Source organism: Pangasianodon hypophthalmus, chromosome 9 (genome assembly GCF_027358585.1).
Source record: "Pangasianodon hypophthalmus isolate fPanHyp1 chromosome 9, fPanHyp1.pri, whole genome shotgun sequence".
NCBI lineage: Eukaryota > Metazoa > Chordata > Actinopteri > Siluriformes > Pangasiidae > Pangasianodon > Pangasianodon hypophthalmus.
This window is the reverse complement of record NC_069718.1, coordinates 16,649,068-16,667,539: the sequence shown is the minus strand read 5'-3', so window position 1 is coordinate 16,667,539 and position 18,472 is coordinate 16,649,068. Positions and strand designations below refer to the sequence as shown.

The 18,472-nt window shown below is 38.0% G+C and overlaps 1 protein-coding gene across 1 annotated transcript; it reads right to left on the bottom strand.

The window, feature by feature from the left end:
* Positions 1–1,602: 1,602 nt before the first annotated feature.
* LOC113529564 (anoctamin-9) lies at positions 1,603–17,110 on the bottom strand. Its single transcript, XM_026918826.3, has 24 exons — positions 16,720–17,110; positions 15,550–15,627; positions 15,149–15,274; positions 14,897–15,036; positions 14,758–14,807; positions 12,999–13,066; positions 11,789–11,868; positions 11,554–11,688; positions 9,264–9,357; positions 8,881–8,941; positions 8,701–8,783; positions 8,428–8,532; positions 8,084–8,251; positions 7,899–7,935; positions 7,711–7,822; positions 7,527–7,584; positions 7,256–7,353; positions 6,374–6,570; positions 6,111–6,263; positions 5,878–6,025; positions 5,650–5,769; positions 5,388–5,481; positions 5,088–5,200; positions 1,603–3,547 (listed from the first exon to the last, which is right to left on the bottom strand). Exons 1-24 carry the CDS (start codon positions 16,747–16,749, stop codon positions 3,466–3,468), a joined length of 2,430 nt encoding a protein of 809 aa, XP_026774627.2. The 5' UTR covers positions 16,750–17,110; the 3' UTR covers positions 1,603–3,465.
* Between the last annotated feature and the right edge of the window lie 1,362 nt (positions 17,111–18,472).

The window sequence follows — 18,472 nt, the reverse complement described above, 5'->3', positions numbered from 1 at the left end:
TGACATAACTTTGCTGTTTGCACACAGAGATAGGATCCTGAACTTGTACAGCAGCTTAGATATCTCAAGACAGATATCTCAAGATCGAGGTAAGACAAGACAAAACTGTTCAACGTAGTGGAGTGTTAAGTCTTTTGCGAGAACATTCAAGTGCCTAGACTGTAAACTTTGCTGTCTTTTAAAAGAGTGAGCAACCTTTAGATTTGCTGCTGTACAGTTTCCCCTGTGCAGTCCTGTCACTGGTACAGTTTAGCGTAGTCAGGTGACATGACATTTTTATTAAAAGTTGAAAAGTCGCCTGTTGGAAAATATTGTAATACCAAAACAGTTCCTTGGTAATTCCTTGCAGACAGTAATTCTTCCAAGGAAATTTATTTGTGAAAAGAGTAATGCAGGCAGTAAAATTGCAGAATACTTTAGAGTTGTTGGCTTGCAGAAAATTCACAAATAAAGAGTAGGTCCATGCAAAGTTTTTCTTTTCTCTTGTTAATCTTACACCACGATCTGTTTCAGACAGCGTTAAAATGTAACATGCTCTACCGTCTTTCACATCATCTGGGTTTTAGAGAAAGTGGTCTCCGGAAAAATAAAAGCAGAGCATTGTTATAAAAGAGAAGTGAGATGGAACTCATGCCTAGTAACCGAATCCAATGTTCCAGCACTGAAACGTCCCACTGCCCAGCATTTACACTCTCCTCTGTACAGTCCAGTCACTTTTACACTCTCCCCTGTACAGTCCAGTCACTTTTACACTCTCCCCTGTACAGTCCAGTCACTTTTACACTCTCCTCTGTACAGTCCAGTCACTTTTACACTCTCCTCTGTACAGTCCAGTCACTTTTACACTCTCCTCTGTACAGTCCAGTCACTTTTACACTCTCCTCTGTACAATCCAATACAATCTCCCCTGTACAGTCCAGTCACTTTTACACTCTCCCCTGTACAAGTCACTTTTACACTCTCCACTGTACAGTCCAGTCACTTTTACACTCTCCCCTGTACAAGTCACTTTTACACTCACTTTTACACTTTTACACTCTCCCCTGTACAGTCCAGTCACTTTTACACTCTCCTCTGTACAGTCCAGTCACTTTTACACTCTCCCCTGTACAGTCCAGGCAGTAGTGAGTAAAATAAAGATGACTCAGGCCATTGGACCGAAAAAGAAAACAAACAAAAACTCTTGACTTAACGTACCTCTTCATGTCCCTGGTTAAGAGTGCGTTTGTATTTTGATCTTTCAAGCTTTGTTGACTGATGCCATTAGCTGGCTAGGTAAAAGACATGTTGATAACAAAGAGTAATTTGGGAAAATTGGTTGAACAGTGAGTTAGAGCCAGTTTCGTCAGGGTACACATGCATTATTCAATCAAAATACACTTACACTTGAATTTCTTGGCGACTTGCGGACATACCCCCATAGCCAGAACAGTAGTTGCATATATACACTGTCAACTGAAATACCAACAGCAGCTAATGACATATATACAGCCAGGTCCATAAGTATTTGGACAGTGACACAATTTTCATAATTTTTGCATCTATACACCAACACAATGGATTTGAAATGAAGCAATCAAGTTGTAGTTGAAGTGTAGACTTTCAGCTTTAATTCAAGGGGTTTAAAGGGGTTACAAAAATATTGCACTAATCATTTAGGAATTACAGACATTTTTTAAAATTATTATTTAGGTCAGTATATGAAATAAGGTCACATAAAATATAATATAAAATCAGGTCATCTAAACTGTAGAAACTGAAATAGACTATTAGACTTTAAGATCTGCTAAAAAAATATGATAGAATTTGAGCTAAATGTTCACAACTGATTATTCACCAATCAGCCATAACATTAAAACCACCTGCCTAATATTGTGTAGGTCCCCCTTGTGCCACCAACAGCTCTGACCCGTTGAGGCATGAACTCCACAGGACCTCTAAAGGTGTAATGTGGTGTCTGGCTCCAAGGCATTAGCAGCAGATCCTTTAAGTCCTGTGAGTTGTGAGATGGGGCCTCGGATAGGACTTGTTTGTCCAGCATATCCCACAGATGCTCGATCAGATTGAGATATGGGGAACAACCTTGAACTTTTTGTCATGTTCCTCAAACCATTCCTGAACAATTTTTGCAGTGTGGCAGGGAGCATTATCTTGCTGAAAGAGGCCACTGCCATTAGGGAATACTGTTGCCATGAAGAGGTGTACTTGGTCTGCAACAATGTTTAGGTAGGTGGTACGTGTCAAAGTAACATCCACATGAATGCCGGGACCCAAGGTTTCCCAGCAGAACATTACCCAGAGCATCACACTGCCTCCACCAGCTTGCCTTCCTCCCATAGTGCATCCTGGTGCCATCTATTGCCAGGTAAGCGATGTACACGGACCTGGCCATCCACATAATGGAAAAGAAAACGTGGTTCATCAGACAAGGCCACCTTCTTCCATTTCTCCATGGTGGAGTTCTAATGCTCATGTGCCCATTGTAGGCGCTTTCGGAGGTGGACAGGGGTCAGTGTGGGCACTCTGACAGGTCTGCGGCTATGCAGCCCCATACGCAGCAAGCTGTGATGTACTGTGTGTTCTGACACCTTTCTATCACAGACATCATTAACTTTTTTCAGCAATTTGTGCTATAGCAGCTCTTTTGTGGGATCAGACCAGACGAGCTAGCTTTCGCTCCCCATGCGCATCAGTGAGTCTTGGGCACCTATGACCCTGTCGCCAGTTCACCGGTTATCCTTCCTTGGATCACTTTTGGTAGTTACTGAAAACTGCATACCGGAAAACCCCACAAGACCTGGCATTTTGGAGATGCTCTGACCCAGCAATTTAGCCATCACAATTTGTCCCTTATCAAAGTCGCTCGCATCCTTACGCTTGCCCATTTTTCCTGCTTCCAACACATCAACTTCAAGAAATGACTGTTCATTTTCTGCCCAATATATCTCACCCCTTGACAGGTGACACTGTAATGAGATAATCAATGTTATTCACTTCACCTGTCAGTGGTTTGAATGTTATAGCTGAACAGTATATAGGCCAATTCATTTTTTCAGTTAAAAACAGTGTTTGTGTGATATTCTCATACGTAATACGTAAATCTTTTTTTTGACAAATTCCAAAAAATACAAATGTTGCATTGCTGTGCATATTGTATCTGTCCAGTGCATGAACTGTAAATGAAAATAATAATCAAATAATTGAAATATATATAAAGCATACAAGCAAGTGCATTGTAAATCCAGTGTAATACAAAAAATGTAGTGGACTAGGTAGAGAACAGACAATGACATTAATCAACTTAGCAACAGAGTACTGAATGAATCAAATGGAAACAGTAAGTTAACAGCTGTGCACAGCTGCAAGAATTTCAAATTCAACCCTTTTCCTGCTGGAAATGGGATCATGAATAAACAGGGTTCATAATTAGATTGCACATTGTAGTTCAGTTTATCCTGCTGTTGATTATTCTTTTTCTGTTTTCTGGATTGGAGCCACTGAAGTTTGTCTTTCATTCTGTGATCTGAAATGTTGTGCTCTTGCTGGGCTGTAGGAAAAATGCAAATTCATTAAGTCTGAAATTAGGATGTAGATGATTCAAGCATCCAGTGCAGTAAACCCTGATCCATAAATATTACATACTAGATGCACAATATTAATTTTGTATTACATGTGCATAAATGCCACTTATTATACATTTAATATTTATGGCATTTTTTCTGTAATTTCACTGTATCCTCCCAGGCTAATGGATGCATCACTAACCTGTGTATTCAAATAGTCTTCATTCAAATAGACTACCAATAATCTTTTTTTTCTAGTAATGAGTCTAGTGAATTTTTTTTAATCATTCTAAAATATACAGTTGTCTGCAAACATTTGGGCATACATACATTTTTTTTATTGAAAAGAAGTAAATACAACCTTTACAAACTATTTTAATAAATAACTTTTTTTCTGCAAAAAGTTACTTTATATTTCATAAACTTAAAAATAGAAGAAAAAAAAGGTAATTGTGGCATTGGATTGAAATGACCATTTTTGTGATTGTAGCCAAAGAGGTTTTCCTATTTTTCCTTCATCAGCCTGTAGCACTTGTTTCCAAAATGCCTGTGGCATATACAGATGTTGTTTTACATATTCCAGACGTTCACTTTTGTTCACTAAGGTTTCCTCCTGATGACTTTCCCATGCAGATCATGTTTGTGCAAGCAATGCTGCAGAGTGGAATAATGCACCACCATTCCTGTGTCAGTTAATCCGTCCTACAGGTCCTTGCTGTCATTTGTTTTTTTGTTTTTTGTTTTTTAGTTTTGTTTTTTGCTTTGCCTGTCTGCCCAGCATACAGGCAGTACTACCTGAGAGTTTTCTTGGTCTTCCAGATCTGGCCTTGACATCTACATATCCCCTTTAATGCCATTCCTTAATGTCATTTCAGACAGAGGTGTGGACAGTGCTTTGTATCCATTCCATTCATTTTCGGATCCACAGTCAGCTGCTTAGAGGTTGTTGTGGTTAGCACAAGTGGTTGTTTAGTGTTTAGTGTTAGCACAAGGTTTAAAGAGTCAGAGAAATTATTTTGCTGTGAAGTTCTTATTCCTAATGATAATTAGGAATGATAACAAAGTTAAGTTCTGAGACTTTACAAAAGGAAGGGTGTCTAAACTTTTGCACATGCCATAATTATTCATATTTTTCATTTCTTACGTTCATCAAATATAAAGTAACTGTGCATTAACATTTGCATAAATGTTATTTTTTAAATAGTTTGCTGCAGAGGATGCATTTATCTCTTTTCACTTCAAAACTCAACAAAATACTGTATGATGATCAATATTTGACCAGGGGTGCCCAAACTTTTGCAGACAACTGCAGGGCCTATTGGCAACAAATGTAATTAATCAAACAAACCTATTGACAAAATATTAACACCATAAGAAAATTAATTCTTATGAGAAAAAAAGGATGTATTTGAAAAGCAAAAAATAAAATAAATATAGGTGCTTGGATTGAGCAGTCAATTTGTGGTAGTACATAATGATACTATAAGGTATAAGGTATAACAGATTGTCATTTTGGTCACTCACTGTAGTTCTTCTTTCAGTCTTCCGAGTTTGTCTTGTAGCCTTGTATTTTTAACCTCTAAGGGAGAACTGGGGACAAACCACCCTGCGATGCACTTACACATCACCACCACATGCTGCTTAGACAAATGTCCAGGACATTTTGGGGAGGAGGAGAAAGAGACTAAATAGGTAAATCCATATTTAAAATAGGATTATTAAAGATACTAAAAATAAATATGACCAAAATATAAATGCACATGTTAATCATATCATCTCTTCGTTGAGGCAATATTATCATTAGCTCTTTGTGAGCTATAATACCTCAAAGAGAACGACGAAGGCAAAGCGGATTGCCTGAATGACCCAAAATTGATTGGTCAAAGTGTAGTCATCATTACTCCTATAATCTCTATAGCTATAAAAACAATGAGAACAACAACAACAATGAACATATCACACACCACTGGCACTCTAGATGCTTATGACACAATTGTGTAAATATGTACAGCAAATATCTCTCAATAGTAATAAAGAACTAATAATTCAAGTTCAAATAATTACATTTTACTAATATTACCAGTACCTGCAGTGTGTCACATTCATGCCATTGTGAATGAGTTGTTGGGGTAAAAAATCTTTTTTGATGTTCTCATCATTTGTATTAGCGATAGATAGAGAGTTATCAATATAACCAGACATACATCTGTGTGAGAGAAATGGAGAAAATGAGAGTATGATAATGATGGTTTGACACTTGCTTGGTAATTACAGCATTCTGTGTAGTATAGTGTAGAATATATGTTTCGCATACTCATCACCACTAGCATTGGAATGAGCGCAGGGTCCATAGCGGTAGCGATACACCAACCGAGGGATAAAATCAGAGGATATGCCGATGACTAGACCATTGGCGATGACAGCTAGCACACCAATTGTTTCCAGTACATCTGTCCAAACACCTACAAAGTTCACATGCTGAATGGATATGCATAATTTTACGTGAAGTTAGATAAGCAGTTTCATATATACTTCTTCTGCTCTCACCTATGTCATTAGTCTTCCTGGGCACCAGTCTTCGTTCCAGACTGACCATTTTAATGGCATCCATTCTGATCTCAATGATATTGTTAAGCAGAGCGAGCAGAGGAGCCAGAGGAAATGCAGCTACAAAGATGGTGGTGAAACTGAACTGGAGTACTAAGCAGAGGGGAAATATACAGAGAGTGCAAAAAGAGGTTTTGAGAAACACATACTGCAAACCTGAATGATAGTGAACCCATACTGCTTCTTTAAAAACTTGTCTGTACCCATTTCTAGGAATTCATTGAAGAGGCTGAAGGAGTCCACATTATTAAGGTCAAAGTTCCAGAGCAAGTCCTTAAGCTTACAGTTGTCACACAGATTAGCACCTCCTGTATCCTCCATACAGTGCTTCGCTGAACACTGTCTAACCTTCTTCCTCAGCTTCCGACTCTGTCGCCTCTTCAGCCACCGTCTGAACCAGCTGTGGAGAGAGTAAATACTTTATATATGACATTACTATTAAATGTCTCTCGATAGCTATAAGCCATGCATTGATAATTAGTCTCACAATATACCACTACAGTATTTTCAGCATAAACTACATTGCTCTGTTGGAGACCTCATTTCAGCAAAAAGCTTTTAATTCTCTTTGCTGAGCAGGGAAAGTTTGGAACAATTTGCCAGATGGAATTGTCACTTCCACACTTGTGTTTATTTATTTCCCAAAATCATATTCAAGAACTAAACCTAATTAAAAGCTGTTTTCAGCTGTAATCAATGTAGTGATTGTGAAAAAAAAAAAAAAGGTCATATTTACAGTGTGCTAGTCATTATGTTATATGATGACACTGAAACCTGAATACTGTTTTGTTTTCATTTTAGTCTCAATTTCATTTTTAGTTAAATGTTTGTTCAGTGAGTCAAGTACGAGCAAACACAGTGTTGTGGTTTTTTTTAAATACATGTTGTGTCATCATACAGTTTGATAAAAGAGTTAAAAATTAGAAAAATATTCTAAAAATGTACTATACAGGCATCCATAAAGTGGGGAAATACAAACACACAAATATGTTTTTACATATTTTAGAATATAGACTATTCACTCGTCCTTTTCCCCCAGAATGACACATTTTGTATAGATTAACAGTTACAGAATCCTGACTTACGGGCCTGAAAACTCAAACACATTGCTGATGATCTGTTTGAGCAGCATGATGATGGCCATCTGAATGAACAGGTCAGTCAGACATCCACTAGGGTGACACTAAACACAAAAAACTGTCATACTTGGTGATCTCCACTAGGGGCTGATAGACTCAATATTAGTTTATTCAGCTTTCTTTAAAAAGTATGCAAGAGTTTTTAAATGAAATCTTAGTGATGACTGGTATGAGATATAATTATGAGATATAATATATGAGGATATAATTAGGTCACCTCCTCTAATCTCCAGATTCCAGCTATCCTCACGTATCCACCTGGATGTCCGTTTATCCTGCAATATATAAACATAATCTTTGAATCTTAATATCTACTTGGCCTTCTGGATACCCATGCTGGTAGTCATGAAATCATTAGAAAGAAGTTCCCAAAAAGTTATTCAGCTCTTGTGGTTCCTTACCTGCCAAGAAAGAATGCTGTGTATATGAGTGAGGAGAAAAGGGTGAAGAACTGGAAGGTAAACATCTTCACTGTGAAGCTCCTCTCAACAGCAGCATGTGAACGCACCTTCTCTACAATATAAAGGGATAAATGAACTAATGACCTCAGTTATAGTTAATATAGTATCAGAGGATCTTTTCCACCCACCTAATTCACATAACTTCAGGGCCACTCTGCGATTGACCTGCACAAGATGAAAAGAATGAGAAGGTAATTAGACTGGTTTACTGGACTTTAGATGATATAATTCTTCCTCAAATCTATGCCATTTAGAAGGATATAAAGTTTTACTGTAATTCTAAGATAGTTGAATTAAGACGTTTATTTTTTACCCAAGTCATGATGGTTATTGTGAGGTAGTGCAGCACTGCTCCGAGCATGAAAGCCACTGTGCTGCTGTTTTCACAAAGAAAAGGCCATTTTGTGTGCTTAGCAAACTCTACACTGGCTATTACCCTGAACACCACAAGGGCCTGTGCCAACCCAATGATCAGCAGCAACTGTGAACATGCACACACAAATACAAATACTTCAGCTCTGATGTGTACATCTGGACTTACTATGCAATGATAGGATCAGTTTAGAAAAGACTTTTAATATGGAACTCTTGTACCAAATGTACCTAGAATTTGGTTACTCGATTGCTTAAAACCCCAAGTTAGTGGGATATCCTCACCATGAGCGTCATTAACACCATTATTAGTGTACTGCGCAGGTATGAGTGGCTGTACTTCATCGACTTGCAATTAGGATTATTCACTATCTCCAGTATCAGCTCCTCCTGCATAGAAGTAAATATGCAGAAAAACGAAGAATCGATTAATACCTATTCATTCCATATATACCTATTCATTAGATTAATACCTATTCATTCCAACATAAGGTACCCTAATTGCTACTGCCATTGTATAATGTATGAAAAAGGACACCAGTTGTATTTTATTCCTACCTCTTCTTCACACCAGTCAAAAACTTTCCACTCACAGACATATGAGGCTGTGTGGCGTTTCCAGAACTCTAGAAACACAGTAGCTGAACACAGGGAATGGCAGGATTTATCTGAGCATTCAAATTGCAAATAGAAATGCTATGGAAGTTTCGAAGACTATAAGCAGAAATTAGAACTTACCCCAGACTGCCATGAACATAGCAAATGCGACTGTTCCCTCATTGTCAAACAATGTGCTCACCTGCGCAAAGTGAAAGGACAAAATATGATATGAGCACTTAACGCTCTGGAGTCTCTGGACACTGCCCATCAAGTTCAAAACAAAACCCATCAGTTCAGAGTGTGTCCCATGCTAGAGTATGTTTGTAATCCATGACTTTGCCTATTCCAAAACCCCTAAAACCAATCAAGGTTTTAATGATTTGATGATTAAAGGGTTGAACTGTGCATTCTAGGACAACTGAATAATAACTGAATGACCTACAAGCAAAGGCAATTCAGTAACCTTCCACTGGTATTTGCTCTACATATAATACGTGTTTGATGCATTCGTGTGAGAATACCTTTGCATATGTGCATGTATCAGAGAGCCGCCAGACCTTACATCCCTTATCACACAGTGGGCACATTATAGTGTCTGATTCACACACCTCCTGTCTATGACACACACAAAAACACACAAACATTATGAACTGACATGATAAATTAGAATCCTATAGAAAGATTCTACAGATAATATTATGATGTCCAGATCAAGGTTGCGTTATGTCTGAGTAAGAGCTCAGGGCTATGCAAGGTTGGTATCAAAAAGGTTTGTAGCTGCTAATTTGGTTATGGTTGGATTTGCGTATGAATAACATTTTTAAAGGTAAATCACAGAGTATGTCTCTGTAAAGACAATTTATCTTTTCTCTTGATCCTTGACAGGGCAATGAAAACTCAGGGGATGATCTGTTTTTTAAGTTTTAATAGAGAGTAAGCAAGGTAAGTGAAGTGCCTGTCTGATGAGCTGTAGAGAGCACGAGGTCATATATATACACAGTACTGTGCAAAAGTCTTAGGCACCCTATTTTTTTATTACAAACTTTGTTATAGATTTTTATTTTATGACTTCTACATTATTGATTCAGTACAAAGATTTCCAAACATTAGTTTTCCAGCACAAAATTAAATGTTACAGACAAATGTTTGTATGTCACTAAAGAAAGCAGCATATTACATATCACACTTTTCAGATAAAAAAAAAAACATAATGAAGGCTGCTGGGTTTTGCTGCAAAAAATAAGAAGCAAGTGTGACAGTCAAAGTCTCCAGAAGAACTGTGTCTGCTTCTGCAAGATGCTCAGTAAATCTTACTGCACACACTGTACCTGAGACTGCTATTTTTTTTTTTAAAGCGAAGGATCGTCACACTAAATATTGACTTTGTTTCATTTATTACTGTTTACTGGTCTTTATCGTATTTTTTTAAAATGTAGAAACATTTGATTTCATTATTTTTGAAGGCATCTTTTCTCTACAGCATTTCTTTGCATGTGCCTAAGACTTTTGCACAGTACTGTATATATATATATATATATATATATATATACGAATAGAATAAAATGGACCTTCTCAGTAAAAAACTACTACCATATGGTTGTTCATATGGTTGTTAATTTCTTTCCATGGTTGTTAGATTATCTATTCCATTGGTATTGAATGCTTAGGGTTCAGTCTAACTCTGTTGAAGCACCTCCACTTCAGGGTGCTTTACACTTGTGCTTTTTCATTATTCCTTTTACTGGAATAAAGACTTTCATTTTTTTCACCAAGTAAAAATAAGCTCTTTTTTCCCTTATAGGTGCGTATTAAAATAAAGAACCCTGCTAACAATAAAATCAGTTCCTGCAAAAGATTTAATTTATGTATCTGATATCTCTGTACAGTGCTGCTATTTTGCCAATATCTACGTGGGAAATAAACCTCGCCATTTCCTTCACGTTTTGATAACTCACAGGCATTTATGTGGGGCAGATAGTTTGCATGTGACAACAGTTCAGGATGTGGTTTCCTAATACTCACTTGCTAGCAGGCTAGCAGGCCTTGTTAACACAACTTCATGATTGAGCTGCTGCCATAGAGCATGAGCTGTGGTTATTACACAATGTGTAATCTGTGGTTTTGCACCATAAGATTTTTCACCAAGAAATGGTGAGACTCTGAATACCAACAATGCCTTGGTCATGTGATCAGCAGAAACTAAATACATGGCAATACCAACATACACTTTGTATGTAATGCTAGATTTAATTTAAAATGTACTGCACTTCTTGTGTGTATTTGCATGTGATGATTACAGGTATGAGTGACTGCGTTTTTTTTGTTTGGCTTATGGGCGTGCTGGTGAATTGACTCTTCTGTGTCCAACTTAGGACAACTTTGTAGATGACGATATTATCACACAACCTGTGGCTGTGAGTAATTGCTACAAAATGGCTTGTGAAAAGGCATCGGAATGTTTCAAAGACAATTACAGACATACTCTACATAAGCTTAATCATTCCAGCAGTCATGAGTCATGTCTGGATTAGTTTCAGTGGAACTTGTGTGTTTACTGTGCCTCACATCCTATTATGCTTTGTGATATTCACTATCTGAAAATGCCTGCAAACTACAAGTTTAGGAAGCACTATAGATAAAAACCCAAAGTGCAGTTCTACCAATCAGATCATACAAGCCAATCTCATTTGTTATCAAAAAGAAATAAATCATATAATTGACAAATTAGACATTCTAGTAAGTAGTATGCATTTATAATGTTTGATAATAATAATAATAATAATAATAATAATAATAATAATAACAACTTACATCAGAGGGTTGGGTTTAAAGAAAAATAGGCCATAAAGGAAGACTATGACCCCCAGCAGAGCAGCGGGGATGAGCAGAAATGTGTACCAGCCCAGCCACAAGAAATACAGAGCCACCTTTTCTCCAAAGTAGTGCCTTAGTAGGCACAAACAAACAGGGAATTATCAGCCTTCTTATCAGTTTCCAACACATTTTATAGTTATTGATTTGTATTGGCTAGATTAATGCACAGTACCTTACATCAGTTATGGGCTGTCCAGTAAAACAGGCAGTCCATCTAGCCCAACTGTTCCTCAGTTCTTTCAGTTCCTCTTTCTTAAGTGGAAAAAATAAAGAAGGAGCATACTTAGGAATTGTGTTGAATGGTTGCTAGTTGATGTTATTGTGATGCCTATACCTTTTCCTTTTATCTGCCTGTATGTGCATTATGGTGTGCCTTCCTTTAACACAGTTAGTGGCTGAGCATGTGTTATTCTATAGGAACGCACACCATAATGCACACAGAGGCATTATGTTCTGGATTCCTTTTGACAGATCTCAGTATGAACCTTACCAAGGCATGAAACCAACAATGTAAAGAATGATTTCTCCATTTTAAGATGGGAAGTATGAGAATTATGTGTAAATTGCAACAATAAGGAAAATTCAAGGGAAACTGAAACTTCCTTCTCTTTATAATACATGAGTATTCAAAAAAACATGCTGCTAATGTCAGATTATTTATATATATATATATATATATATATATATATATATATATATATATATATATATATATATACACACACACACACACACAGTTAGGTCACAGTTAGTATTTAGACAATGACAGAAATGGAAGTACTTTGCTTAAAATGGCTGTAATTCCTAAATAGTAAATGCCATATTTTTGTGGAACCTCTTAAAATAAAGCTGAAAGTCTACACTTCGATCACATCTATACATATATATATATATAAATTTTTCAGCAATTTGTGCAACAGTAGCTCTTCTGTGGACCGGAACAGACAGGCTAGCCATGACCCTGTCACCGGTTGACTGGTTGTCCTTCCTTGGACCACTTTTGGTAGGTACTAACCACTGCATACCAGGAACACTGCAAAAGACCTGCTGTTTTGGATATGCTCTGACCCAGTCATCTAGCCATCACAATTTGGCCCTTGTCACAGTCACTAAGATCCTTACGCTTGCCCATTTGTCCTGCTTCCAACACATCAACTTTGAGAACTGTCTGTTCACTTGCTGCCATTGTAATGAGTTAATCAATGTTATTCACCTCACCTCTCAGTGATTTTAATGTTATGGCTGACTGGTGTGTGTGTGTGTGTATATATATATATATATATATATATATATATATATATATATATATATATATATATATATGACACAAGAACTGAGAAAGCATTAGAATAGCAAAAATAGAACAACAAAGTAGTTCAAACCTCATGAAGACAAAACTGAGCCTGAAATACATTGTCTTTAATCAGGTCTGACAGATACTCTGGAACACCTGAGAGTCATGAAAACACACAATATATTACAGAAAAATTACTTTACCTCACTAATTCACACTACGAGTCTAACATATATATATAAACCCTTCTTCAATTCTATATTTTTATTTATCAGGGCCTAAATAACAACTGTGTGGTCCTCACCAACCTCTGTAAACAAATAACCTCAGGTGATCACAAAAATACACAACAGATTTCAATATGTAATCATTTTTTTCAAAAAAATAAACCAACATACAGAAACCAGTTGGGAAAAAATAAGTAAACCCTATAATTCAGTAACATGTAGAACCACCCTTAACAACAATAATTTGAAGTAAACTTTTTCTGTAGGAGTTTATCAGTGTCTTACATGGTTTTGGCGAAATTCTGTCCCACTGTTCTTTACAACATTGCTTCAGTTCATTGATGACATTCATTTATGCAAAGCTCTCTTAAGATCCATCCACTTCCATACATCTCATTGGAGTTGAGGTCTGGGCTTGGCCATTCCTACACCTTGATTTTTTTTCCTCTTTAGAAATTCAGATGTCAATTTGCTGGTGTGCTTGGGATCACTGTCCTGTTGCATGACCCAACTTCGGCCCAGCTTAAGCTGCTGGACAGATTTGGACAGGCCTCACATTTGACCCAAGAATATTCTGTTATAAAGTTCATACCATTCACATCTATATGAGCTCATCATTGTCTCAATGACTGCAAGTTTCCCAGGACCTGTGGCTGCAAAACAAGCCCAGATCATCACCCCTCCACCACCATGATTGACAGTTGGTATGGGGTGTTTTTAGTGGATACGATATGTCCGGATATGATATTTTCGATTTTTGCCAAACATGGTGCTGTGCATGATGACCGAACATCTCCATCTTTTTGGAGAGAAGGAATTTCCTAGCCACCCTTCCATGAAAGCTACACTCATTCAGTCTTTTGATTGTGCTTTCATAAACATAAACATTTAATCTGCTTACAGAGGCCTCTAGGTCACATAATGTAGCTATTGGGGTTTTCTTTATATCTGTGAGTATTAAACGGTCTGACCTTGGACTGAATTTGCTGGGACACCCACTCCTGGGAAGATTAACAACTGTCTTGAAGGCTCTCCGTTGTACACAATCCTTCTCTCTGTAGAATGGTGAATTTCAGATTGTTTGGAGTTGGCGTTATAACCCTTCCCAGATTGATGAGCAGCAATAACTGCTTCTCCGATGTCATGGCTGATGTCCTTTTATCTTGGCATGATATAGACACACACCTGAGTGCTCCAAAACACCAAACTGCCAAAAGTTCACTTTTATAGAGATAGTCACACTTTTTGATGATTAACAAATCTTGTGCATTTCTTTAGTAACAACTGGCTGCTAATTAATCTCTTAATAATTGTGGAAGTAGGAAGGGTGTACTTATTTTTTCAGACCTGGTTACTGAAAGTCGGTTTATGTTTTGGGAAACAATGACTACTTATTGAAATCTGTTGTGTTTTTTTGTCACCTGAGGTTATTTATTTGGTTACAGACAATGAAATATTCAACACATATTCAATCTAGAGTGTCCAAACTGTGACTTGGTTTGTATTAAGCAATGATTACTCATTCTACTGAATTACTGAACAGAATAGACAATTCAAATGCATGCACAAGACTGTGAAGTAATGCTAAAGCAATGATATGCTAATGGTACAAGAACTCACCATCAGTGTCTATGCTGGTGTGGTGCAGAATGTAGTCAACTATCCGTATCCTACAACAGACATTGGATTCTAAATTAACTGGCTTCATAATGTACCAGGCCACAGTCCTAAGCATGCATGTGTGTGCCTGTGTTATTACCTTGTTGACTGCGGTATATTCCCCTGCTGCTCACAGCTCCAGTTACATGCATCAGACACTTTAAGCAGATGTCTGTATGTGTCGAAGATCTCTTTTGGGGCAGTGATCCCATAAAAAACTTTATCATCATCAGTAATTTTCTGCCACACAAAACATATAATCAGTTTAAGACATATGCATCTATATGAACTTATTTGTGTAATTTAACATAACATTTTAAATAAGTTCCAACACCAAAAAAAAAAAAACCACCATTATCTGTAAATTCTTGTCCTTCAAAGCTCTGATGAAATCCCTCTTCTTCCTGAAGCTCTCTTTTCCAGTATGTTCACCCATTTCCTGGGCAACCAGAACATAGTCGAAGGACTTTGGGGACTGCTAAGGTGAACCCAGGATTTGAGGTATGTTAAAACCATGTTTTACGTAGAGGGTTAAAAACAAGCTAGGAATTTAAATAGTGTAAGTTTTGGAATACTATCAAAACAGCTTGGAATGCAAAATGTGCATTCTACCATTACTGTTGTTCAGGCAACTGAAACCTTTCTGTGTAATTGGGGCATAATTACTTACTACAGTAAATCAACTGATCAGTGCAAACAAACAATTCATAATACCATGTTTAGGGTTATGGTATGTGGTGCAATGACTCTTACCAAAGGAAGCATAGAAAGGCTCCCAGTGCCATTTTCCTTTTTCACCACCCCAATAGCTTCCAACAGTTCAATGCTTCCCTGCAACACCATGAATTTATACAGAATTACAGTATCACATTACCAAACAAAACTTTCAACATACGTCAACAGAATACTTGTCATCGAAAAGCACACAGCAATAAAATACACTACTGTCTGACCAGTAAAAGTGCATTTCTTTTAACCTCTCTGTCTGAAAAGGAAAATGTAGACCACAATGATGGCACTGATTAAATAAAAATATATCTCTTAACAATGAACAGAATGCGCAGTATTGAACATAATATTCGTTTGGTATCATGGGAGAGGCTTTTTAGAAAGAATGGCAACTGTTTGAAGCATTCTTAAACAAAGATGATTCTGATTAAACTTTGAATAACATATTGTTGTACAGCAGTGTTGCATAACTGAATGCATTTAAATATAATTCAAAACTATACTGATTCATCACTTTGGCAGACTGAGAACTGCTCTCAGTTCCTCAGAATCACTAAGAATGACATGTGATGAGGGCGGTTTCTATAATGACAATATTTTAGAATTTACACACTTTGCTAAGATCTGACATTTTATTAGGAAAAGCTAATTTTAGCCCAAAGTAAACTTTACTACACTTCCGCCCTAGATTGAACCTAATAATAATAATGGTGATAACAATAATAATAACTAGTAATAGTAATAGTAGTAACAAGGTATCCCTAGATTTGATAACATAATTGATACACTGCGTAAGTGAATACACCACTGCATAAGAAGAAGAAATGATTTTTAAAGCAAGTACACAACAAAGCACTTCTGAATGTCTCTGAATGCAAAATGTAATATCAATCCAAGATTAAAACTACTTGAGTTTGTGTGTCTTGAAAACCAATGAAAGAGAATGGGAAAAACCCTGTGAATATAATTAGAATGGTGGATTTTCGTCAAACATTGTTATTGTTCCTGATCAAGTTAGGCAGCTCCAGTTATAGTCTATAGCACACACTGCTGTGTAAATACAGCTTTCAGTAACTATACTGCTCTATAACACCTGCTGCAATTCATCTGCCAATGTGGTGTATATTTTCCTCAATTATGTTCAGTACGTTTCAGTTACACCAAAGCAATGCTGAGTGCAGTTTTTCAACTCACCTGTCTCCTGTGATTAATTTTGCGCGCCATCACTGAGGGTGAATCCAGATGCGCGCACTGTCCAGTGTCCTGGAGCACAGCTGTTCTTCCTTCAGCATGAACTTCAAGTCTGACCCATTGTGGCCAACACTTACCCTAAATAGTGCCTACTTCCGCACTTCTTCAGTGAGTGAGTGAATGAGAGCTGTATCTGCTATGATTGGAATGTCAGCTGTTGGCTTGCTGGAATGCGTCACGTTTCGGGTACGAGATAAAGGCTGGTGCGTTAGCTTACTAAACAAAGAGTGTCTTATTACTGAGAAAATGCGCTATTCAAGCACTCAGCTGGTTTGGCAGTGTGGAAGAAAGGAACAGGAACAGATGAGTAAAAACAGGGACCAACCAAATTGTGAAGTGGATCATTTCTAAAGGTCAGGACAAATTTCTGACACTTGATGGCAGCAGAGGCAAATCTACAGAACTCTGGCTTACACTGTGTTAATTATGAAGTGTGTCAGGAGCCATTTCACTTTTTTTTTCTTTAATAGGGGAGAATGGGGTTGGTTGTCACAGCATATGTACACTATATTGCCAAAGGTTTTGGGACACCCCTCCAAATCATTGAATTCAGGTGTTCCAATCACTTCCATGGCCACAGGTGTATAAAATCAAGCACCTAGGCATGCAGACTGCTTCTACAAACATTTGTGAAAGAATGGGTCGCTGTCAGGAGCTCAGTGAATTCAAGCATGGTTCCGTGACAGGTTGCCACCTGTGCAATAAGTCCATTCGTGAAATTTCCTCACTACTAAATATTCCACGGTCAACGGTTAGTGGTATTATAACAAAGTGGAAGCAATTGGGAACAACAGCAACTCAGCCACAAAGTGGTAGGCCACGTAAAATCACAGAGCGAGGTCAGTGAATGCTGAGGCGCACAGTGCGCACAAGTCACCGACTTTCTGCAGAGTCAATAGCTACAGACCTGCAAACTTCATGTGGCCTTCAGATTAGCTCAAGAACAGTGCGTAGTGAGCCTCATGGAATGGGTTTCCATGGCCGAGCAGCTGCATCCAAGCATTACATCATCTAGTGCAATGCAAAGCGTCGGATGCGGTGGTGTAAAGCACGCCACCACTGGACTCTAGAGCAGTGGAGACGCGTTCTCTGGAGTGACGAATCACGCTTCTCTGTCAATCCGATGGACAAGTCTGGGTTTGGTGGTTGCCAGGAGAATGGTACTTGCCTGACCGCACTGTGCCAAGTGTAAAGTTTGGTGGAGGGGGGATTATGGTGTGGGGTTGTTTTTCAGGGGTTGGGCTTGGCCCCTTAGTTCCATTGAAAGGAAATCTTCATGCTTCAGCATACCAAGACATTTTGGACAATTTCATGCTCCCAACTTTGTGGGAACAGTTTGGATCGGGCCCCTTCCTGTTCCAATATGACTGCGCACCAGTGCACAAAGCAAGGTCCATAAAGACATGGATGAGCGAGTTTGGTGTGGAGGAACTTGACTGGCCTGCACAGAGTCCTGACCTCAACCCGATAGAACACCTTTGGGATGAATTAGAGCGGAGACTGTGAGCCAGGCCTTCTCGTCCAACATCAGTGCCTGACCTTACAAATGCGCTTCTAGAAGAAGGATCAAAAATTCCTATAAACACACTCCTAAACCTTGTGGAAAGCCTTCCCAGAAGAGTTGAAGCTGTTATAGCTGCAAAGGGTGGGCCAACTCCATATTAAACCCTACAGATTAAGAATGGGATGTCATTAA

What these genes read in the sequence shown, in the direction of transcription:
- LOC113529564 (XM_026918826.3), bottom strand. Translation starts at nt 16,749, where the DNA reads ATGGCGCGCAAAATTAATCACAGGAGACAG. An exon ending in CTCAGTTTTGTCTTCATGAG is followed by an intron (nt 11,869 to 12,998) that starts GTTTGAACTACT and finishes TTTCCACTTAAG; the next exon opens with AAAGAGGAACTGAAAGAACT. An exon ending in ACAGCATTCTTTCTTGGCAG is followed by an intron (nt 7,585 to 7,710) that starts GTAAGGAACCAC and finishes TATATATTGCAG; the next exon opens with GATAAACGGACATCCAGGTG.